The 24,773-nt window shown below is 49.9% G+C and overlaps 1 protein-coding gene across 2 annotated transcripts in view; it reads right to left on the reverse strand.

The window, feature by feature from the left end:
• G2E3 (G2/M-phase specific E3 ubiquitin protein ligase) overlaps positions 1-24,773 on the reverse strand; it is a 950,771-nt gene that overhangs the window by 523,441 nt on the left and 402,557 nt on the right. For both annotated transcript variants that reach the window (XM_069638501.1, XM_069638502.1), the window contains exon 6: positions 3,134-3,258. In XM_069638501.1, the coding sequence (XP_069494602.1) occupies positions 3,134-3,258 (125 nt within the window). The remainder of the gene's footprint in view (positions 1-3,133; positions 3,259-24,773) is intronic.

The raw sequence follows: 24,773 nt of genomic DNA on the forward strand, positions 1-24,773 counted from the left end.
ACCCTTGTATCGTGGAAAGTCAAATAAGGCCGCTTGCAGGACAGGGCCTGGATCTCACCTACCCTCCTGGCAAAGGTGATAGCCACAAGGAAAGCAGTCTTCCAAGAAAGGTACAAGAGGGGCTTGATGCATCGGCTTGCAGGGAGCCTCCCTCACCCAATGAGCTGCGTCAACCACGCTGGGTTCCCACGCCAGGGTAGATGCCTTCACCGGCGGGAATGATCGGAACAGTCCTTTAAGGAACTCCTTTACCAGACGGTGTGACCAAAGCGAAGACCGTCCCAGAGACCTGGTGTAGCAGGAGATACCCGCCAGATGCTCTTTGATGGAGGCGTGAGCCAGTCCCGCCCTGGCCAAGGACAATCGGTATCGAAGGACCTGCGGTGCTGTGACCCTCAGTAGGTTGATATTCTATGTTCGGCAACACGTCGCGAAGCGCTGCCACTTGTGCCGTAGCACTTAGAGTCGACGACCAGGCCCTGGCAAGGACCAGTCTGCAGGAAGCTTTTACCTGCCAAAGTCTAATGCTGCAGGAGCAACGCCTTCAGGTTCAACGACCCTGGGTCGTGGTGTAGGATTGCGCCTCTCCTGGTGAGAAGGTCAATGACCAGTGGCAGCTTGACTGGTGGCGACGTAGACAGGCTGAGAAGGTCCAGGTACCAAATCTGCCTCGGCCACATCGGGGCAACGAGGATCATCTTGCACCGGCACTGTTCGAGTCGATTGATGACACGCAGTAGTAGGGGCAACTTAAGAAACATGTACAGTAACAGGCCTTCCCACGGGAAGGAGAACGCGTCCCCCATGCTCTTTGGCTGCTGGAGAACTTCTGGCACTTTGAAGCTATTGCAAATAGGTCGATCCGGGGCCTGCCCCACTTGAGGAAGAGACTGTCCACTTGTTCCTGCCGAAGCTCCCACTCTTGGCAAGCCCAGTTCCACAATTCCAGCGCCTCTCTGGAGAGCACCGGGGACCTGGTGCCCCCTGCTTCCGGATGTATAATATTGTGGTGGTATGGTCCGTGAAGACCCTCACCACCTTGCCCTTGAGGGACGGGAGGAACGACTTGAGGTCCTAGAACACTGCACGCAGCTGCAGGACATTGATGTGGAGGTACTTCTCTGATCGCCACAGGCCTCTGGCATTGAGACGTCCAGTGAGAGCTGCCCAGCCCTCCAGGGAAGCGTCTGTGGTGATAGTCTCCTGGCAAGAGGGGGAGGGGGGCTTCATCCTCCGGTGAGGTCGGAGCGCACGCCCCACCACCTTATCACTCAACAGAACACCTCATTGAGGACAATCTTTTTGGGGAAGCTTCTGGACACTTGGATCCAACGAGCATCTAGGAACTCCTGGAGGGGTCGCATCTGCAACCTGTAGAGTGATCAGGTAGCAATACGACTACATCATGCCGAGCAGCGACTGGATGGTTCTCACCGTGGCGACCTTGAGTGTCAGTCGTCGCACCTTGCCCAGGATGGATGCTAGCCTGTCTTCCAAGGGAGCCGCCAGGCAGGAGACTGTTGAGCCTGTGTCCCAGGAACAGAGCGTCTTGCGATGGAATCAAGTAGTACTTCGGATAGTTTACCGAGAACCCCAGATTCGTCAGCAGCTGGATGGTCCTCTCCATGTGATCGACTGCGATCTCCCTTGACTTTGCACAGATGAGCCAGTTGTTGAGGTATGGGTACACATGTATACCTTGCAGGTGCAGATGGGCTGCCAGACACTTCGGACTGAAGTCAACTCCCAGAGTCTTTACAAAGGGCAGGGCCTTGAACTGGTAGTGCTTCCCTTGTGCGACGAAGCACAGGAACTTGCAATGTTTTTTCGTGAATGGGGACGTGGAAGTATATGTCCTCTAGATCCAGCGACAACAGGAAGTCCCTCTCCTCCAGTTGGCCCAGCACGTGCTGCAATGTGACCATCCAGAATGTTTGGGACTTGATGTAGTTGAGTCGTCGTAGATTGAGAATGGGTTTCAAGCCCCATGTCTTCATTATTATTAAGTAGTATCTGGAATAAGCCCCGGAGCCGCTTTGGAACCTGCTCCATCGCCCCTTTTTTTAACATGGTTTGCACCTCCAGCCGCAGCTGAGGGATGTGTTCTTCCAGAGCCACCGGTGGCATCCACAGACACTTCGCTGAAACTCCAAAGTGTGGGTGAGAGGGTCCAGCACCCATCGGTCGGTGGAGATGTTTTCCCACATGATGACGGAGTTCACCAGTCGGCCTGCCAACGGGGTGCAGGGGAGGGGGCCAGACGACTTGGCCGGTTCAACCCTGCTTGGTGGTCTATGGGCCGCCTTGGGAGCTTTGACGGCAGCCACCTCCAAAGGCCTTGGAACTACCCCTGTAGGCCTCCTGTGTCGTGGAACGGGGGGGAGGGAGGGCTGGCGGTACGAGGACGATCATCCGCCGAAACCTTTCGATGATCTGCCAGACTTCTCTGCTCAGGAATGAAAGGACGGCCTGTGCTGTTGCAGCGTGCCCAGGGCACAGGCCGTCTGTGGCTGTCTTGATGGCCTGCAGTAATTCATCGACAGCCTTTCCAAACAGATTGTCCCCGAACGGCATGTCCAGGACCCTGGTCTGAACTTCATGCCTAAAGTTGGTGGTCTTCAGCCAGCCATGGCAACCGAGGCAGACCCCATTCCCCATTTGGCGGAACCCTGTGTCCGCAATGTCCTGGACCATGGTGATGGTGTGGTCCTACAGCACCTCGCCCTCCTGAAGAATCTCCAGAAAATGCTACACGTCGATGGCCTTTAAATATTTATGGACCATGTGAAACAAGGACAGGATTTGAAATGGACACGGAGGAGGGATACAAGTCTCTAAGAAATGAAGATTATAGACAATAATAAAAGGCAATTGGTATGTCAAAGTGAAATCTTATAACATTAGACCTACACATTTTAACTAGCCACTGGCGAGTGATAACAGACGTTTTGAGAGTAAGCAATGGTGTGCTGTGTGCATGTGGGTAATGGTGGGGGCGAGTGACTTCCTGTGTCTGCAGCATGAAATATGTACCTCAATTGCCAATTAAAACACTGGACAAAAAATAATCACTTCAAATTACTCAATAAAGAAGGCCTCTATGGACAATGCAAGAACAGAAAAATAGTCTTACGCAAAGGACCCCATGAACTGGAAGATGCACTCCTTCACCAACCCACACGGATAGTGATAGCTTTTCTTGCACCGAATCCCCACGCAGCCGATGGAAGCACCTTTCTTCTTGCAGAAGTTGCAAGTCTGAAAAATGAAAGAACACCAGCTGAGTTATATACAGGCAGGTCATCAAAGGACAGAACATAAGTAAGCAGTGTGCCTCACCACTTCAAACTTGACTGTTACAATGTGTAGGTTCATCATATGTTGCATCTTTCATGAGGTCACTAGTAGATGATTCGAAGAAATCACTCCACTGACCATCTTTTAGGCGACAGAATATGGAATAGCAAAAATGTATTTCTGCCTTTGGACTTTAGCAGGTGCAAAATGTGCTTAAATGCACAATCAAGGAATGGCTATGTGAGCGCTGCACAAAGCTCCACATAGACGGAACGAGTTAGATAACTGCAATCTTACAGGAACAAAGCAAAGTGTTCTCGCTCTGTGGCTGTGAATTTATTTTATGTTCAGTTTGAAATCTATTAATCCATCAAAATAAATGTCCTCAAACAGGTTGTCCCCATGCAAATTATAGGTTTTTGAGTATTCATTAGCACAACCTATGCAATTTGCTTGGCCTCTTGGCCATGTTAAAAAAGGTGGGTACAGACGATACCCGGTACTGAAACGTGTGGAGATAGCCAGATCATGGAGGGGAGGATGCACTGAAATGTGTGGCGATCTATGCAGACTTCCTGTTTGTTTTTTTTTACTGAAATAATTTGTATGCGTTTGGTATATATTGTCTTGTAACATGTGCATATGCTTTTTAGGTTTATAATTGTCATGAATTTGTTGCTTTGAATTTACATTAATAAAATATTGTGATATGTGAGATAGGTTTGGACATACACCTTGTAATTTTTCTTGACGGTGACATTGTCCAGGTACTGACTTCTTCTGTTGGTATATACGAGTGTTTTGAATCTGACCTAGCCTCTAACACAAGTGTAGATTTGCTAACAGACGTGGCTGGCATCGAGCACATCCACTGACAGACTGGCCTGCCGCCTGCTCCAAAGGCAATACAGACTCTGCATCCACTCTAAGAAGCGGGCCCATATCCATGCTCGTATCTCTGGGGCAAAAACACCACAGCTGAACTGTTCAAAATCTGCATGGAACTTGCCAATCCTACTGCAGTCGCCACTTCTCTGCCATCCCAGACCCACTGCATTGGCTTCCCACTTCACAACCAAAACACAGGACATCTTGTCCTCACTCACCTCCACTCCATCACCCACTTTCAGACCCACCCTACCCCCCCTTCGCGCCTTCTCTCCTCCTTTGCGCCCCTAGCACCGGATTAGGTCTCTAAACAAGTTCCCTCTATGGAAGTCTCCTCTAAATAGGTGTGCTCCTGCTAATCCAGAACTATAAAGGACAACTTCCCTTGCTCCAGCCTTGGCTGATTTTTGCAAAACTCCCTTGCCACTGCCTTCTTCCCACTACCCTTCGAGCACTCCACTGGGCACCCTCTCCTTAAAAAACCTTCTGTTGTCCCTACCTGCCCGGCTAACTACCGCTCTATCTCCATCTCCCCCTTCTCCCAACTGATCCACCATACTGAATCTGTTGGTTGTCTCCACAACCAATATGACTTCAGAGCAGCCAGAGGCACCAAAAGGTGAAGACTTGCTCCCAAATCTTGATTCCAACTCTCCCGCCATTCTCAACCTTCTGGATCTTTTCTCTGCCTTTGATAGTCAATCATGTCACCTTGATAAATCGGCTCTGAGATACCCTTGGCATCACGGAAATGGCACTGGACTGGTTGACCTGCATAACTGGCCGCTCCTGCTCAGGTTCAGTTGGGCCCTCTCCTCCACCACACTCCACTTGCAGAATCCCTCTGGGTTCTATCCGCTCGCTGTGGCTCTTCAACATCTAACTTGCCCATCTGACCAACCTGATCACCTTCTCTCCTCACTTCCAGTGCTATGCAGACATGCAGCTCTCCTTCAAGCTTCCCTCTGCTTCCTCCTCTCACATCCCTGACTGTGCTATTCAGGCATGGTGCGCTGCTAATGATCTCTGCCTTAATGCCAATAAGACTGAGATCCTTTCTAATTGGAACACCTGCTCCCTCCTACTCTGGCCAACCTCCATGGGTCCCCTCACCCTCTTGTGATGCTAAAAACCTTGGTCTCCTCTCGCCTCACATTGCAGACCTTGCCAAGGCGGCCCAATTCAGCTCCACCTCCTCAGAGGCATTCTCCCTTTCCTCACCTTCCCCCCAGAAACTCCAGAGCTCTGGTCCTTTCTAAGCTGGACAACTGCAACAACCTCTTCCTCAATCTACCTTTATCCTCTCTTTGCCCCCTTCAACTAATCCAGAACAGGACTGCAAGACTCATCGCTGGACTCAAGTCCAGGGACTGCATCTCTCCAGCCCTAAAATCACTTCACTGGATCCCAGTGGCTACGAGGATCAAGTTCAAGACCATCTGCATCATCCACAGGGCTTTGGGGCCTGCGACCCTGCTATATCCAACTCTCTCCCCAAAGACCTCCCTGCGAGAACCCTTCAGTCTTCTAGCACCAACTCTCTCCAGATCATACTTCTCCAAGCAGAGTGAGGGGTAGATCTCTTCGGCAAGAGCCTCCCTCTGGAACAGCTTTTCTGCTTGCCTCCTCCCCCCCCCTTTCAGGCTTTAGCCAGGTCTCAAGTTCTGGAAGCTTCTCAAGACCTTCCTTTTCTCTTCTTCCTTCCCTGCTAATGCCACCCCTCTGCCGAATTGACTGGCTGCCTGGTCCCTTTTGTGTCCTACAGGGTACCAGGCCTTCCTCGCCCAGTCTACACCAGCACCCCAGCCTCCCTGATTCCCCCCCACCCCCAACATGCACTTGCCCTCTGGAGGCCCCCCCCTTCACCCAACTAGCTTGGCGGGGTGTGCATCCCTACCGAGCATGGTCCACCCCCGTTCTCGCACTTACTGTGTGGTCCTCAATCCCTGCATATCCTGGTACATGCCCACCTGGCCTCCCCTTAGCACTTGCCTAGGCCCAAGGGCCCTCTTCCCATCCTCCCCCTTGCACTAGTTTCCCACCACTCAGCCCTACCTTTTCCTCCCACCCTTGCATTATCCCTTCCACCCCTACTGACACCCCCGCTTCTACACTTGCACGATCCTAATGACAAGGCAAAGGATCACAGTTTTCTTCCCTCACCCCCCACCCCAAAGCAACTAGGTTTGTCTTGTGGCGCCTTGAAACACCATTTGATGTATAGCCGCTTTAAAAATAACCAATAAAATAAGTCTCCTTACGCTGCTATTCACACCTCCCGTTTAATTTCTTAAAAGCTGTTTTGGCATCCCCTCCTATTCTTTACAATCAGTCCTCCTTTTCTTACTTTGTCCACACGCTTCTTGTGCTGAAACACTTCAACTCATTTTCTCTTGCACTAAAATGTAGAAAGCTACAGCCTTCCTTTAGGTTGTCACCACTCTTGCTCTCCTCCATTCTTTACTGAAAGCTCATCTCCTTTATTACCTAGGACCTTGTTGACTCCTGTTAACAGTTACTTAACACAACCGTACAGCACTATGAAGTCAGATAAATACTATGATTGTGGATTCAGTTCAGAGGAAAAAGGTTGGTGCACCAACATAGGAAAAAGCCAAACGTTCAAAGTGATCACTACTGAGCCACAGTTCAAGACATTGGACCCGGCAATGACGTAGTGGAGTCAGGACCTTTTGACAAGGGAAGGAAGAGTCAGGGGCTCTTACAAATCAGATGTTTCCACTGGTATCAAGAATAGGAAATCAACTAATCCAAAAATTGCTATTGTTTTTAATTTAATTTATTTAACATTTATAAAGCGCTCACACAGCCCACAGGCATCGAGGCGCTGTTACAGGAATTGTTTGTTTTTTCTTAGTTGTGTTGTTTTTTTTTGTCTTAGTTACGTATTTATAACGCGCTTAAACACCCAGAGGTTTCTAAGCGCGGACGCGGGGATCGAATCTGTTGCTTCGTGTCGTCTTGCTTCCAAGACGCGCACGCTGCCGCTGAGCTATCCTCCCGGAGGATACTGACTGAGCCACTGCAGACTAGTGCATTGAAAGAAGAGCAGCCCGGGCCTGGATCAACGGAATGGTTCAAAAACTCTATACCAGCAGATGCGAGATATTAACAAGCCTGGATGCTTGAGCTGGATTGTAAAGGGTATAAGGCCCAAAATGGTAGGATTGTGATAGCCAACAAATGAGAAAAGGTGGTTACAAAAAATCTGTTGTAAAACGAAAAAGTGACTTAACATTGTGTTCTACAAAAGGGTGTACATCTTCAAAGTACAAATTGTCACCTAAGAAGGTTTCCCAGAAATAAAGCTTCATTACCTCTGGTCATGTTCTTTCTGATGGATGTTCCTCCAACAAGTCCTCATTTGTGACATTTCATCTCCAGTGAAGCTGCTCTTTGGAAACATTTCCACCACCAGGAAAGCTCAACACATCTATGCACTGGATAAGACAGCTGGCCCAGTACATAAAGGGGCACTGCGCCCTTAGTTGCACCATTCTGCAAGAGGGGCAGGCATGGCGATGAGAAATGCATGGGAGGAACATCCATCAGAAAGAACATTACCGAAAGGCAAATTATTTGTTCTTTTAATGGATTACTTCCCTCGCAGATGCCTCATCTATGATAAGACTACAATAGCAGTACATAGACCGGAAGAGGGCGGAGAGCAAGGACACCACCCCATAACCAAACCCTAAACCACAAAACTAGAGTCCTGCCCAGATTTGGAATCCAAGCAATGTTTGGCAAATGTGGTGAAGCCCATTAAGCAGCCTGGCAAATGCACAGAACTGGGAGCCCCCACCCGCGCAAGACAGAAGTGGAATGAGCCCCAACACCCTCAGGTACATGCCCCAGAGCCAGATCAAAGCATTCAAAGATGCAGGGGAGGATGCATCTTGACAGGGGTGGTTTGGTCAAAGTCCCAGCCAGCATGGGCACCAGCATAACCCACATAAAGATGGTAATCTAGCCAGGCCTCCCTCGTCTGAGCCCCGAAGTAGCTGAAGGCACACGGACAGAGCGGGGGGTGGGTGGAGGGGATTCGAAAAGAAATAAAAGGCAGGACGATCGAACTAAGAGGAAAATCTGAGACTATCTTGGGAAGAAAGGGCAGCCTCCCTTTAAAGGCCACCTCCTTGAGAAAAACAAATGGGTCTAACAGACAATGCCTGGAGCGCACTCACCAGCCTAGTGATGGCAAACAGGAATATCCAAGGCAGACAATATTTAGTGTTGCATAGCAATTTGCTATACAATTGTTGATTTGCTAATCAAGCGGACACTTCTATAGCACCGCTTGCCATTTAAATTACCCTGTTCAATGAAGGCACAGCTAACCCTGAAATCCTCTTGCCCTCAGGGGTCTCTCCACCCTCTTTTCCCTGTTCACTCCATGTTCAAACGGGCAAATGGGGAGAGAGGGGGCAACAGTAATAACCTCGTCCACTCTTTAAAGTGCCAAAGGCCATCAAAAAAGTATCAGTACCACAGATGGTGGCTCAGAGTATTAATGGTGATAAATACCACTTCATGGGTGTACAGGGCGTAAATTATGTGCTTGGGCCTACCTGGCTTGGTGTTGAGGTTATTAGAAGCCCTGCCATACCCCGAAAGTGGTATGTAATGCTATATTGAAAGTCAATGACAGGCAAGGGCCCTCTTGTCCATCTGAAGTTGACAATTAACCTGCCTGCTGCGACACGATACAGCATACTTAATCTCAGGCTATGACTTTCCTATATCATTGTGAACTTTTTGATTTGTGAAACATCTAAACTCCTTGCAGAGCAAATGATGGGTCAAGCATGTGGATCATACAATATGTGACACTGCCCTGTGTTTCACTGACTGGACCCAGCTGCAGAGAGCCTTGCACGGAAAACCTGTTTTCGGGGCCTTTTTCTATCTATTTTTGTCCATTCATGCAGCTAACCTTTGCATTTTACAGACCCTCATCTCACTAATGTCACTCAGCAGTACACAAAAATGCTGTTTTGTTGCCGATTATGTCTCAGGTACACATTACTTCTGGTGACATTAAAAATGTTAGTACAAAATTGTTAATCGAATTTGTTTCCTAATCAGGACATTTTTAATGATCAAACTGCTAACCAACTTTGAAAATGAATGTATGCCTTGCAATCAGCTTAAGAGTGCGTGATCTGAACAGAAATGCAGGGACTCAAACGGAGTGCCCATAGCAATATTTACATTCTAATCACATTTTGAAACCAAAATTCTGGCACGGGGAAACCGATTGCACAATTCCCACAAACAATTTTAGGACCCTGGGTATTGTGAAGAAAGTTTTTAAGGGTCCTTTTGAAAACAAGAGCGAGGTACCACTCCACATTGCCAGCTTCCAGGCCTGTCCTGGGCAAGAAAGTACAAGTGAACTCTGTACAAGTGGCCCCAAGACCTTCAACTGTGCCAGGACAAAGCACAGGGGGCCTCCCCATCGACTTCAGGAGCTGCCAATGTGGTGCCTGAGTAAATCTGAGTGCAAGGGATTACCAAGGATACCTTTTCCTATTGCCCACACCCACATACATACATACATACTGCATCGCTATAGGGTTCAACTGGCACAACATCCTTACACTACCTCTCCTTGCCAGACTACGATCGATCCATTATTCAGCTTTGATACATTAACTGCTGCCTGTTTTTGCCCACGCTTGTTCAGACTCAAACATAGGCTTCCCTTACATAGCTCCTAAGCTATGTAATGCGCTCCCTACAGCCCTCAGAGCCGAAACTTCTCTCCTTGCCTTCCGTAAAAATCTGAAAACTTACCACTTCAACTACCACCCCCCCTTCTCACACGTCCCGACTATCATTCCCCAATCCCTCTCTGCTCACCTCAATGTAAATTGTTTTTGTAAAAATGTATATCTGCTATCACCTGCAAGTAAGTTCTTTTCACCTTCTGTAACAAGCGCCATGATGCCCACGGACTGTTTGAGGTCTAACGAAATGATTGCCACACTACAAAGACAGTTTGTCTCTAGACCATGTCTTTCCCAGTTTACCAGAATAGGGTGGCCTCTCAATCTGTCCACATGGCCGATTGTAAAAAAAATCTTAAAAGATTGGGAAAGCCTTGAGCAGAACATCCATTTGACTGTCAGTACATCTCAAAAGCGCCTGGTCAAGACAATTCCCTATAGCAGAACTCCCGTCCTGTTCACACTGGAATGAAAAGGGCCAACTGAAAAGTCGTCCACCAGGACAAAATTATCCACAGCTTCCCGACAGAGCTACGATTCTCGGGAGGCCAAACTAAGACATCCACAATAACATTCTCCATCAAGCAAGGTGGTAGTTCTCCAAAGCACAGAAAAACAGTTGCATTGCTTTTCTGCATAGAGGCAAAGACACTACTCCACCTCACTTGTTTAGGTAGTGCATGGCTACTGTGTTGTCCATCAGGACCAGCACATTTGTGCGCTGTACTGCAGGAAAGCAACCATGGCCAGTCTGATCATTCTCAATTCTAGAAGATCGATGTGTTCCCGAGACCGATACTGACCAGAGGCGCTTTCCGTCTTGTAGGCGAGCGCCCAAGGATTGTGTGTGCATCTGCAGCTGCCCATTTTTAGCAAGGATGCTGAAGCAACACCCCTTTCAACAGGTTTACGCAGGGAATTCCCTGACCAGTCTTGGGAAACTCACTCAGAAGTGCAAAAGGTCTCAGTGCCCCTCAAACAGAGGCCACTGAAGCAATCTCAAGCGCAGAATGCACATGGCTATGAGAGCAAACACAGAAAGACAGATACTTGAACTTCCACCTGAAATTGGAGGATGTTAGCCGTCCTGAAGATGTTAGCTACTCAGTCCTCAGGTGGGAAAGCCCTGCCTAGACTAGTGTCCAAGACCACTCCAATAAATCAAAGCGATTCGGACGGTGAAACCCGAGACTTGAAGTTCAGAGAAATCCAAGCTGTGCAACAGGCTTGACGTACGTTACAGATGTCAAGAAGCATGGTCTGGAGAGTGAGCTCGACGAGCCAGTTGTTCATGACTATGCATGGATAGTGGCAATGGCCCACAAAGCTCGGGAACTTCATGTGCTTGATGGCGTAAATTGGTATGTAGAAGAACAAATTACTTACCCCTGGTAATATTCTTTAGATTGGATGTTTCTTCCATGGATTTGCCATCTTTCCTATATTCCATCCAGTGTCGGCTGCTTTGGAAACTTTCTCAGCAGAGGGGGCGGTGCGTCATCGACTCGATGCCCCTCGCAGGCTTTCATCCACTCTCGAGCATGGTGTCACAGATTGTACACGTACCACGCCCATTGGTTACATTTCTAGTTGTTCCACCCTCTCGTAAGCACAGATGTTCGTCAGGCCATTTGACAACCAGACATTGAAAGAGGGAGTAATGCACGGAAATTCTCTCCAAGGAAGAGGGGGCGATGAGGAATATGCGTGAGGAACATCCAATCGAAAGAACATTACCAGGGGTAACCAATTTGTTCTTAGAATGGATTGTGTCCTCCCATGTATTCCTCATCTTTGATTTACTCCAATAGCAGCATGATGCAGGAGGTGGGAACAGAAAAAGTATTTTTCAAGGACGCTGTACACACCAGCTTTCCCAAACCTGGCCTCCTGACCAGATGCAGAATCCAGGCAGCAATTTTTTGTGAAGGTATGACGACAGGACCAAGTTGCAGCACTGCAAATGTCCTGCATTGAAACCCCTCTTTGTAGACCCGATGATGTAGCTACACCTCCGGCCGAGTGCTTGTAAACTCAGAGGGTCGTCCTCACCCTCTAAATTGAAGCATTCAGATATGCAAAGGATAATCCATCGGTATAAGGTTTGCTTGCTTACAGCCAAACCTAGCTCGTGACCAGCATATCCAACAAACAGTTGGTAGTTTTGTCCAAGTTTTGCCAATTCTGTTGGTGTAGAAGCTCAAGGCCCTCTTCGATTAAGACTCTCCCTCAGGAGTGTGGTGGCAGATATACAAAAAGGTAGGAAGCACAATCTTTTGCATCAGATGAAAATCTGAAACTACTTTCGGAAGAAGGGAAGGGCAGACCCTCAACACAACATTCTTGTAAAAGGTGGTTAATGGAGGATTACAAGATAGCTTGTAAATCACCAACTCTCAGAGCCGAGGTAATGCCGATATGTTAGTCTTGAGGGTTAGCATCCTTAAAAGGGCACGAGTGAAGATGCTGAAATGGAGCACCCACGAGAAATGTTAGTACAAGGTTCAGATTCCAGCCAGGAACAATGAACAGGAGGCAAAATAGTTAATTGTAACGCTCACCTGATTCCCACGGAGGCGCAGGTCTGGCTTCGAGTGCTGGTGCTTCTTCAATGGTGAAATGCAGGACCCTGAAGATGGACAGGAAGGGCCCCTCTACTCTGGCTTGCAGGAATATTCCCCTGTGCGTGAAAAGGGAGTATTACCTACTGACTGAGTTATGCTCAAGCCTCCCACTCTCCTCCAGCCCTCCACGATACCCTTCCACGATTCCCCGTGAAGTCTCACCTTAGGGTCAAGAAGGATGAGCTCTCCATCCTGCTTCTCATGCAGGGGCGCGTTGAAACCCAGTTACTTAACTGGATTGAGGATTGATGGGAGTTCAGGTAAGCTTGACTATTCAGGTAAGGCGCTGTAAAAGTTCTGCTGCAAGTTCTAAAGTCCAAGCTTAAAAATAATGTTCATTGTCTTGTTGCAGAATGCCGGAGATATGGCGCCGACCCGAAGTGAAACGTGCAGTTCCAGTAAATGACAGGTAAGTTCCGGATGAGCGCTCGGGTAATGTCTTTGCATTCGCTCATTCAATGTCTTTGTCTTTTTTCCCCATAGGGGCCGGGGTCCGGAAAATGCCTGGAAGCGCCAAGACCCGAAATGAAATGGGAATGACCCAACAGAAGTCTTAGAAGGAAACTGAGCTTTTCCTATTCCTTTCCTTCTCTCACCTTGTTCTTGTCTTTTTCTCTCTAGGCTCTGGGAAGTGGCTGTGGATCCGGATGATCGCTGCTGAAGATGGAGGAGTCCAGGATAGGTGAGTGAAATGCAGCGCTGCAGCGATCGTAGCGAAATGCTTTTAAAATGATGTCTTCCTTTTCAGGATCGTCGGTGTGATGTCTCCGTGGTGCTGATTTAGCAGGTAAGGTCTTTTGTCTCCCTTTGCAGGTGACCCAGGATACTGACAGGCGTGGCTGAGGTCCAGATGCAGGAGCTGACACGGTGAGCTTCCAGCTGCGAGGAGCAGAACAACGCGAAGCGTGAGTTGCTGATCGGGTGTGGTTTAAATAGCTTTGGAAGAAGTTCCCAGTGTGTATCCTTCCACCGATCAGTTATGTATCCTTCCCCGACCACACCCGGGTGGAAAGTAGTCCCACAGGTAAAGTAGCTCCATTCAGGCCTCAAGAGGGCCTGGATGTAGCAGCATGGTCTGCATCAGGTAAGTGCACATTAAAACACTTGAACACATGTCTAGCTTTATGAGCCTGGCGCCTAAGGCGCCAGGACAGGGGTCCAACGTGAGCCTGGCGCCTAAGGCGCCAGGACTGCGTCCAAAGGGCCCCAGCTTGGGCCCGCTGGCACTCCCCTGGGGGAAATGATGCCTGCCTCTGGGGTTGCTGGGTCGGACCTGGCTCCCTGGAGGTAGGCATCATGACATTAATCACTTCAGAAATTGGATCAGAACAGGAATCTTAGAACATGCTCTGGTGAGCACAAAAAAACCCCCACATCACTGCCAGGTAACACTTGATGGGCTAAATTAAGCAAAAATGACTGCACCGGTGCACCTAGGATGGTGGCTTTGGTGTGCAGCTCCCGGGTGGTAGGGTCCAGAAGTGGTGAGAGCCACCACTTATTCACCCCCCTATGCTGAAAACTGCTTACCCCCCTGCAAATCTGAGGACATCCAGACCAAATATATGAAAAAAAGAGAATTGGCTCAGCGGGGATGTAGATATCGCCAAACGAACAGATGGTGGGAAAGTGAAAGTAACGCGCTGAGACTGGGGGCCCACGTCTGCTTCCACATGGGCCCATGAGTGCAGACGGGCATGAAAGGAGCTGCAGTGTCCCTGTGGGAGTGAGCAGAGTACAGTCTAGTGCGCCCAGACCCGGAGAGCTCTTGAGGAGGGGTGGGGGGCCGGGGGTGACAGGCTGTCGTTCTGTGTCTGGTCACGTCCTCCCTCACATATCGTGAGTCTACAGTGGTTGCTGTTTGCTGGAGGCTGTTAGTGAGATACGGCCATGCAGCCGGCGGGGATGCGGGCCTGGCCAGAGGTAGGTCTGAACTGGGAACACAGACATACGGTCGATAAGCAACTGGCTGGTGATAACGGCCTGTGTGGTGCGTCAGCCTCCAGAATGAAGGGTTCCCGAGATTATTTAAGAGATCTCTCACGAAGAAGCCCAAGACAAGAATGATCTGATGAAAGAATCTGTGCTCTGTGGTGGAGAAACAGGGTGTGGATCCCAGGCCAAAGCAAAGGCGTGTGCCCGGCTTTTTCCAAGTGCGCTCACTCAGGGGCAGAGAATGCAGGCGCGAGTGGTATCCTGACAACTGTGAGGGGCCCAGAGCAATTTGAGGGCCCCCAGGAGGGGAGTGCTTGGGCGTAAAGGTAAGGGAAGTACTTGTGATGGTGGCCATCTACTGGCGTGCGGGCCCCCTGGCTCTTGCTTGCGGTGTGTGCCCGCCTCCTGCTGTACAGTAGCTGGGGAGGACGGGAGGACCGGGCTGACGAAAGGCAGCTCTCTGCCCCTCAGAGGTGCTTTTTGGATCTGCTGAGCTTTGTGTTCTCTCTACGCCATGCCCACAGGGATCCATCACCACAGGGGGTGCCCAGCTGGTTTGCGGCAAGAAAGGTGCCCAGAACCTAGGGCCAAGCAGAAAGGTGTGGGCCCCTAGGTTGTAGCCACGGTGTGTTCCAGCCCATCATAGCAGGGCCTTGTGAAGGATTAGGGTTTTGGGCTGACGTCGGAGACTGAGGGTCGATAGTCAGGCCTGGATTGTTACACTGCACGAGGACCCGGGTGCCATGACTTGGGGAGTGGGGTCTTGTGGGGTCACCCACGTGAGAGCAGATGAAGTGCACGGGCACTTGCATCGAGCCCGCGCCCAGGAACTGAGGGCTGGAGCTACGGAAGGACAAGAAACTTAAACTGGTAGAGTTCTTTCGACTGGATGTTCCTCCAATGTATTCCTCAACTATGACATGTAATGTCCACAGCTGTGCTGCTTCGAAATTTTTTCGGCAGAGGGCGCCCTTGCTTCGATGGCATTGTGTCAATGTCCTTCGAGGTCTACCTGGAGGGTGACGTCATTGGATGTTTTAAGTAGCATGCACAGCGGCCATAGCCTTAGTTCATGTTTTTCCCCCCTCACGTGTGGCACACATGCCCAGAACACAGCAATGACTGCACTTAGCCTTGTGGGCCGCAAGCTGAAATGGCATGGGAATTCTTTAGAGAGGTAGGCTGAGAGGGCGATGAGGAATACGTTGGATGGTTATTCTTTCTGACACTCTCTCCATGACTAACCAAGAAGCGGCTGTGTGCCAAGCTGGCCACTATCAACTTAAGATCTTGAAGGTGGTCCTTCCTATGATACCTGAACCCCTTCGTCCTCCGGTTGTTGGAGCACTGGTCCCATCTCGTCTGGATTATTTTAACTCTGTACCTGGCCCTGCCAATCTGCCTGATACAATGGTTACAACGAATTCAGAACCTAGCGGCTAGGTTAGCCACAGGCACCCCATATAGAGCTCATATTTCCCGGTATTGCGTTCGCTTCACTGGCTGCAGGTAAACCAGCACATCCTTTTTAAGGCTATGTGCATTGTTCATAGGGATATTCACGCCCAAGGAGCTGAGTTTCTGCAGGCTAAATTTCTTCGTTACCACCACGCATGGGATATTCACGCCTCTTCCGCTGACGACCTGGTTTTCCTGAGGTTTCGGCGAACCAGGATAGGCGGTCGGGCCTTCTCCATAGTCGCAGCTAATCTATGGGACGGCCTGCCCTTCGATATGAGGAAAGTGTCTCATCACCTAGCTTTTAGAAAAGCTCTGAAAATGACCCTCTTAGGCTTTCGTATTGTGGCTCTGTTCTCCCTCTCTAGCACCATGCCGCCTTCGGGCGGCCGCACGCTGTATAAATGCATATAACATAACAGGAACATCCAGTCGAAAGAAAGTTACCAGTTTGGCAAGTAACTTGTTCTTCAAATGGATTGTGTCCTCCAATGTTTTCCTCATCTATGACAGACTCTCAAAGCAGTAATAATCTGAGGGAAAGAATTTAGACATACCCAATCAAATGGCAGAGTAGAGCACTGCCTTACCAAATGCAACATCCTGAGCATGGGCAGTATCCAGGGAGTAATGCTCAACAAACGTGTGAATAGAAGACCACGTTGCAGCGTCAGAATTTTTCACCGGCACACTACTCTGGACGGCTGTCGAAGTAGCAATGCCCTTGGTGGAAGGAGCCCGTAAACCCTCAGGAGGGTCCTTACCAGCCAACCGGTAGCATTGTGAAATAGTGAGGATAATCCACCTAGACAAGGTCTGCTTAGAAACAGCCTGTCCTAAACTGAGTCCAGCATATCACACAAAGAGCTGGTTGTCCACTCTGAGTTTGGCCATTCTGGAGAGAGAAAAGCTCTAGGCTCGTCTAGGATCCAACCCATATAGCCGTTCCTCTCCCTTACTAGGATGCAGAGGATAGAAAGCAGAGAGTACCACCTTCTGACTCAAATGAAATCCAGACACAACCATAGCAAGAAAGGATGGACGTACTCTGAATACAACCCTGTCCTTGTGGAAGTAAAAGGTGGTTTAGAAGAAAGTGCATGCAACTCGTTCACTCCTCTAGCAGATGTAACTAACTAATAAAACTGTTTTAAGCGTCAACAACTTTATAGTGCAAGAGTGCAATGGTTCAAAAGGAGCACCCATCAGAAACTTTAGAACAAATTAAGGTCCCAGACCGGTACCTGCAACTTCGGAAACACATTTGTGAGCCCTTTCAAAAAACAGAGTGATCAGTGGAATTTTACAATAAGCCCATTCCTCTGAAGAGCGCTTAAACATAGACAGCGCTGCCAAATAACCTTTAAGGGTGCCAAGCTGAAGACCCCTGTGGGTCAAAGAAAGCAAGAAGGAGATAACCTCCGGAATCGAACACTGAAAAGGATCCACATTCTTTCTTCTGTACCAGTCGCAAAACGTACGCCAACAGTACAGGGACTTTGTTGCAGACCACCTAGCCCAAAGCAACACCTCCATTACGTCATCCGGGAGGTCCCAATCCCTATATCTCAAACTCTCAGAAACCATGCGTGAAGGTTGATTCTCTTGATCTCTGGATGGACAACCCAACCTTCCTCTCGTGAGAGAAGATATTCCTTGGGGAAGACGCATTGGAGGATAGATTGACATGTCTAGAAGGTCCGGGTACCACGCTCTCCTGGCCCAATCTGGAGCAATGAGGATCATGCTGGTCCCGAACCATTGCAACCCCCTGAGAACTTGAGGGATGACTGGATCGGAGGAAACGCGTACAGAAGGGGGAAGTGCCACTCAACTACGAACGCGTCTCGTAGAGCTCCTCGGAGGAAATTCCCTTGAGCAGTAACTTTCGCACTTCCGGTTGGCACCAGTCGCGAACAGGTCCACCTGCGAGGTTCCCCAAAGGGCGAGGATCTCTTGAAGGACTTCCTCAACTAGCTCCCACTCGTGGGAGACTGCACTCTGCTTGCTCAGAGTGTCTGCCGTCATGTTCTCTGTGCCGGCCAGATCAACTGCTGAAAGGGACATGCCTTCGCCGATTGCCCAGATACAGAGCTGCATTGCCTCCCTGCACAGAGGTAGGGGTCCTACGCCTCTCTTGTTGAGGTAATGCATAGCCACTGTGTTGTCCATCATCAGGACATTCTTCCCCCGTACAGACGGCAGGAAAGCCTTCAGCGCTAGTCTGATGGCTCGCAGCTCAAGATTGATGTGAAGTCTGGACTCCGATGGAGACCAGCAACCGCTGATGGATAGATCGTCAGCATGAGCTCCCCACCCTGTCAGGGGAGCATCTGTCACTACCGTGACATCCGGCAACGACTGCCAAAAAGGCTCACTTTTCATGAGATTATTCTAGTCGGCCCACCACGGAAGGTCCTGTGCGACCGAGAATGGGACATGAAGGAGATCGGACATCTTGCCCGAAAAAATTGGGACCATTGAGTCCGTAGAGCCCACTGAAGGGATCTCATCCTCAAGCGTGCCTCTGGCACCAGATAAACACAGCATGCCATGAGGCCGGGCAACCTTAAGAATTCGAAAGCCAGAAGACTCTGGGTTTGTTGAAATTTTGTGACCATCTGAAGAATGTGATGAGCCCTCACCCTGGGTGGCGAGCACATCCCCAAGAAGTGTCCACCACAGCCCCCCCCCCCCCCCCCCCCCATGTACTGGAGCTGTTGGGATGGTGCCAAATGTGACTTCTTGAAGTTGAGGGAGAAGCCCAGCTTGTGAAGGGAGTGGCAGGTGATGCGGACCGAGGATGCAAGGCTTGTTTGGGAGAACAGGCCCCGATCAACCAATCGTTCATGTAGGGGTTAAACGTGAATCCCCTCTACCAAGATGCGCCGTCACCACCACCATGAGCTTGGTGAAGAACCTCAGGCGGAGGCAAGCCTAAAAGGCAGGACCCGAAACTGATAGTGGGTCCGCCCACTGCGAACCAGAGGTATTTTCTGTGCTTGGGATGGACCGGCACATGAAAATAAGCATTCTGCAGGTCCAATGACAAGCCAATCCTGAAACTGGAGGGCCTGAAGGATCTGAGAAAGTGTGACCATCTTGAACATGTCCTTCCTGAGGAACTTGCACAAGTATCGCAAGTCCAAGATGGGTCTCAATCCTCCATACTTCTTGGGTATAAAAAAATAAGGGGAATATCAACCCTTGTTCCACTCCGCCACAGGCACTGGTTCTATAGCGCCTTTCTCCAGCAGGGTTAAAATCTCCTGCAACAGGAGCAGATCTGGAACGTTCAGAGTGTGTCCCTGGTGGATTGTCGTGAGGCCACTGGAGAAGAGGGAGGCAATAACCGTGGGCGATTGTTTCCAGAGCCCATGCATCCAAAGTAATGGCTCGCCACTTCGACATGCTGCGACAACCTGCCCCCGATCAGAGAATGTATCACCCCTACCTCGTCCACCACGAATGCCTCTACGGAGGCCCCTTTGACTGGGCATCCCCTTCGCCTTTCCAAATGAGTAATAACAAAAAGGAACCACCCCTCCACTGTTGTCCCCTAGGACGAAAAGGCAGAGCTTGTCTGACAGCCGCACCCAAAGATTTGGCGGCTGCATTGGAGGTCTGCAACTTTTAAAGGCTCTCGTCAGCCTTGCTGCCAAAATGATGCGACCCGTCAAAGTGCATGTTGAGAAGACGGGCCTGCACATCTGTGCAAAACCGGACTTCAGCAAACACGCAAATCTGCGCATGGTGGTGCTCGTAGCCATGGACCTTGCGACAATCCGCAGTGTCCAACCCAGATTGGAGGGATTCACACATGACATCCTTGCCATCTTCTAGCTAGAAAGCCATCCCTTTCTTCCCCTTAGGGAATATGCTCAGCCGCAAGCGAAATACTGATTTCAGGGCCATACCCCCAGCAGCAAATACCTTGCGCATCCATCAATGCATTTATCATCCCTATCCAGAGGGATGGTAGGGTACGCTGCCTGCTTCGAGGTGGCTGTAGCCACCTGAACCACCAAACTCTCGGGAGTGGGGTGAGTGGACAGGTAGCCGGGGTCGCTACTGGATGGGCAGTATTTCTACGACAAAGACTTATTAAATGTCGGAATGGACTCCGGGGAAGTTAAAGTAGCAGCCACCCTTTTCTGTAAGGCCACAAGAAAAGGCAATACCGGGTCAGTGGACGAACCCTGATCCAAGATGTCCGTGAGATCATCCTGCTCAAACTGAACCCGAGGCCTGGACCATCCCAGGTACTCAGCAACTCTGAACATCAGTCTCCTATAGGAGGACTTGCATGCTCACCAGGCTCTGTTTTCCCAAACTCCATCTCAGGAGAGGTATCGAGGCCACTGGCATCATGTAAGGATGTCTCAGATGCTCAATCCGACTGTCCTCGTCAATGCAACATTCTGGAGCATTAGGCGTCCCGTAAGGCAGACCAAAAGGAAAAAATTCAGACCTCACCAACATCTTCCTCAAATATTTTTGAGAGACTGGAAAACTCCCTAGGGAGAGTAGTGCACCTCTTATCAGAAACAGGCTTCACAGATTTAGCAGGAGCCTTTCGTGGAGGTTCAACCGCCACAGGTGCTGCCAACGGCAAATTCTACCCAGCAGGTGCGATTGGCTCAGACGGCGTAGACGTTGAGAAAGGTGCTGAAGGTTTCGAAGGTCTGACCCCAAGTAAAGACCCAACAGATTCCCCCGGCGGACATGGTGCTGATGGCGTCGAGACCTTCGACAGCTCGTCAGGCTTCGATGGCTTCGTGGGAGACTGACCACGACCTCGAACAACTCTGGCGATTCCCTGAATCCTTGTCAGAACAGGACCTCGACGGCTCATGATGTTTATCGCGCCGACTGCCTCGGCCCGAGGGCACACGTGCACTGGACTGAGACTGTTCCTTGCCAGCTTCAACCGAAGGAACTGACGGAACTGTGCAGCGAGACTGAAAAATCAGTAACATTTGCTCCCGAAACACCCCCATTCCGCGGGGGTAGAGTATTTAGTGGGGCATGACATCTTTTACGGAGAGCCGTCATCTGACGAGGAAGGCAAATGGTGACGCCGCTTCCGGGACGGGCTCGACGAAGAGGACTAGTGGTGCGAACCACTCCAGGACCTAGACCGTCTGGATGTCTTCCGACAAGGAGACTCAACTCGTCTGTCGACATACCAGTCAATTTGGATTTACGGGGTTTAGAAACATGGCCTACCTTTAAAAACCCCTTATGCTCCCGCAAGGCCTTGGCAGTCAACAAATGGCACTTCAAGCAGTCTGTGGCGTGGTCCTCGCCCAGGCGCCACAAGCAGATACGATGGACATCTTGGACCTCAGTCCCGATATTTCTTAAAGCCAGACCACGGGGTTGTCAGGGTAGAAAACAATCGCACAATACAAAGTAGAAGAACTGGAAAGGCGTGAGGGGGAGATAACCATCAAGATGGCAGACTTAAAATGGCTTAATGAGATGGGCGTGCGCTACAGGTGGGGTTTCCCCTTCTCCATCTCGTTCGAGGTGGACGGATAAAACTACAAGCAGGTCATGGAAGACAACATATGCAGAGTTTTGAGAGAACTGACCGGAGTTGGGGGAAGGGGGAGTGGTGGGGCAGTGGTGGGGGGTGGAGGGGGTAGAGGGGGATTGCGCCTGAAGGTAACCAAGGAGCCTGAAGATAGACAGTGGTGTATAAGGACAAAATAGAGGCAAGATTCCGGGCTCCAGGAAGTTGAAAATCCCCTCCTCTCGTCCCCCCCAGCTGGTGAAACCTGACTGACCTCAGTTCTGGATCGAAGTTGGGGGTGGTGCTCACACTCTGAGGGAGATGTACAGAAATTAACGTCTTGCTGGGAGGGAGTTTAAGGAGAGCTTTGCAGTTTGCAGCCGTCAGCCTCTAGGTTGGCTAACAAGGAGGCGTGGGGGTTCCGGTGGCATTGTGGATACAAGGTATCGAGCAGTAGGGGTGATGGATGGGGGCTCTTAACCGGGTGGAGTAAATGGAAATGGCCTGGGGATTTGGGATTTATTGGTGGTTCAGTGCCCGTCCGGAGATAACTGGGGGGACAAATGGCCTTTGGTGGAACGGTGGCCGGGGTGGGGCAGGGGGTGGAGGGTGTCTGTTGGGGGACCTTTAGTTCAAGCTGTTATGACCCAGGGAGATAAGGTTGTGTCCAGGTGTTGGTTTGATGGGAGCTGCACGCTAAATGTGAAGGGGCTCAACTCGCCGACCAAAATGTCGGTGGTCGCTAGAGAGTTTGAGAATGAGAGTGGATGTTACCTTCCTACGGGAAACTAGATTTGAGGGGTAAGGAAAGGACGATCCCAAGTGGTCTCCTAGGACAGGTGTTCTGGGGGTCTGGGAGGCAAGAAAAGGGGGTGTTGGTATTCTGTTCCATGAAAGGCTTAAAGTGGAGGTGGGCCCTGCAGGGAGAGAATTGATGTTGGTGGGTGCCATAAGGGGAGTTCGATTCACCTTTATGACATTATACGTAACCAACCAAAGACCGTAACACTACCTGGAACCCATGCTGGCCAAAATTTTAAGCGAGGGGAGTTGACACCTGGTTGTGGGAGGAGATTTTGATATGTGGGTAAACAGTTGGACAGGAGGGCAACAGGGCTGAGCGGATAGGGGTCCACAGGGGGAAAGTTTAACAGAACTGTTTAGACCTACTTGGCCTTCGAGAGAGGTGGCGCCTCATCCGCAAGGGGAGGGATACACATTTTACTCTACTCCTCATGGGACCTATACTCGTATAGATTATCCTTGCATCTCGGGGGCGCTTCTGGAGAGGGTGATGGGTTCAGAGATACACCAGATAATCTGGACCAATCATGTGATGGTATCCCTAGATTTATTTTGGACGGATCTGGGCCCCAGTAAAACAATATGGAGAGGTAATGAATCCCTATGTAAAGATTGTGTTCCCTGAAGAGCTTGAGGGAGCAATACGGGACTATATGCGGATGAACAGGGGAGGTAGAACAGGGAACAGCGTGAGATGCGGGGAAGTCAACATGGCAGGGACTGTTTATCAGGGAGCGGGCACATAGGAAGAGAAGACCTTGTTGAAGTATAGGCTGCACTGAGGATAGAGGCCTTGGAGAAACACAAACAGGCACAGGAGGGGCTTGGGGAGTGGATAGAGGAGGTCGGGAGTATGACAGAAGAACTTAGAGGGTAAGATGGTCAGGAAGCTTCAGTTCCTCAAGCGAAAATACTAGGAAAAAGATAAGGGATGCTCTGCTGGTGGTGAGACTACGCTGACAGCAGTCAGACCGATTGACAGCATAAGTGGCGGGATCCGGAGGCATGCTGGAAACAGGGTGAGCGGGGGGTGGGGGAGAATAGTAGCGGCCTTCGCAGGCCTTTACGAAAGCGTATACAAGTGGGAAGACCGACAAGACCAGAAGGGGATAGGAAAATATCTGGCTGGGGTGCCCCTACCATCATTAACCTTAGCAGAAGCCAGTTAAATGGACACCCCCATTACCGGAGACAAGACTTTCTGTGCAATCCACAGGCTACATCTGGGAAGGGCCCCGGGGGAGGGTGGGTATACCGCTAATTTCTACAAGACCTTTTCAGGGGTCCTGGACCCGCATCTGGTCAAGTTATTTAATTACATATTAGAAAGAGGAAGAGCTCCAAAGAAATGTCTGTGTGCTCTCATCTCCGTGATACATAAGAATGACTCACCGTAATAGCATTTCTGAGGATTGTATCTGCTTAGATTCACATACTGTGCATATGGTCGGACATCCAGTGGTAACCGCAGAGTATTGCATCTTGTCTTTCGGGGAACGAAAGAGAACCTCGATATAGGTGTGTCTGTAACACTACCCCTATCGTGGTGTGTAGTACCCAAAATCCCTCACACGCCAAGGTCCCTCCGATTGTAATTCTTCTGCCATGAGAGAGCCTAAGGCTAAAGTGAGTGAGTGCATTAAGAGAGAAAGTAGTAAGACATCTATGTTCCTTCCACCCCGAGTGCAGAGGTAGGGAGGGCGCATGTGAATCTAAGCAGATACAATCATCAGAAATGCTATTACGGTGAGTAATGCTCGTCTTCTGATGCTTGTCAATCTGCTTAGAATCGCATGCTGTGCATAGACTAGCAAGCAGTACTCAGAGTTGGAGGTGGGTTGTGAGAAGGAACAGTAGATAACAGATGTCTTAGTACTGCTTGTCCCACCTGAAAATCAGACCTAGAAGGAGTGTCTAGGAAATCGTGTTTTGTAAAGGTGCGTACAGAACTCCAGGTGGCCGCTTTGCAAATGGACTCAAGAGGAACATTTGCAATGAATGCTATGGATGCCCCAGTGCCTCTAGTAGAGTGCTCTAGGCTTGAAGGGCAGTTCCCACTTACGAAGAGTAACAGTGTGATGCATTTGACAAGCCACCGTGAGATAGCTGATTTAGAGACAGGATCCCCTTCTCTACCAGCTGCCACTGAAACAAAGAATTGTTTAGTCTTCCTTAGTGCTTTAGTTCTTTCCAGATAAAACATGACTGCCCTGCGCACGTCTAGTGTGTGAAGGCTTCTTTCGGCCATGTTAGTAGGGTTCTGGAAGAAAGTGGGTAGTTCAATTGACTGGTTCACATGGAACTTCGAGATGGATTTAGGCACAAACCTGGGATGTGTGTCCAGAACTACCTTATCTTTGTGGACTGTCACAAAGGGGTCTAAAACAGAAAGCCTGTAGTTCGCTAACCCTTCTGATAGAAGTGATAGCCACTAGGAAGGCGGTCTTATAAATCAAGTCTTTCAGACTTGCTTTATGCATAGGCTCGATAGGAGCT

This window comes from Ambystoma mexicanum, chromosome 14 (assembly GCF_040938575.1).
Source record: "Ambystoma mexicanum isolate Mex_15411 chromosome 14, UKY_AmexF1_1, whole genome shotgun sequence".
Lineage (NCBI taxonomy): Eukaryota > Metazoa > Chordata > Amphibia > Caudata > Ambystomatidae > Ambystoma > Ambystoma mexicanum.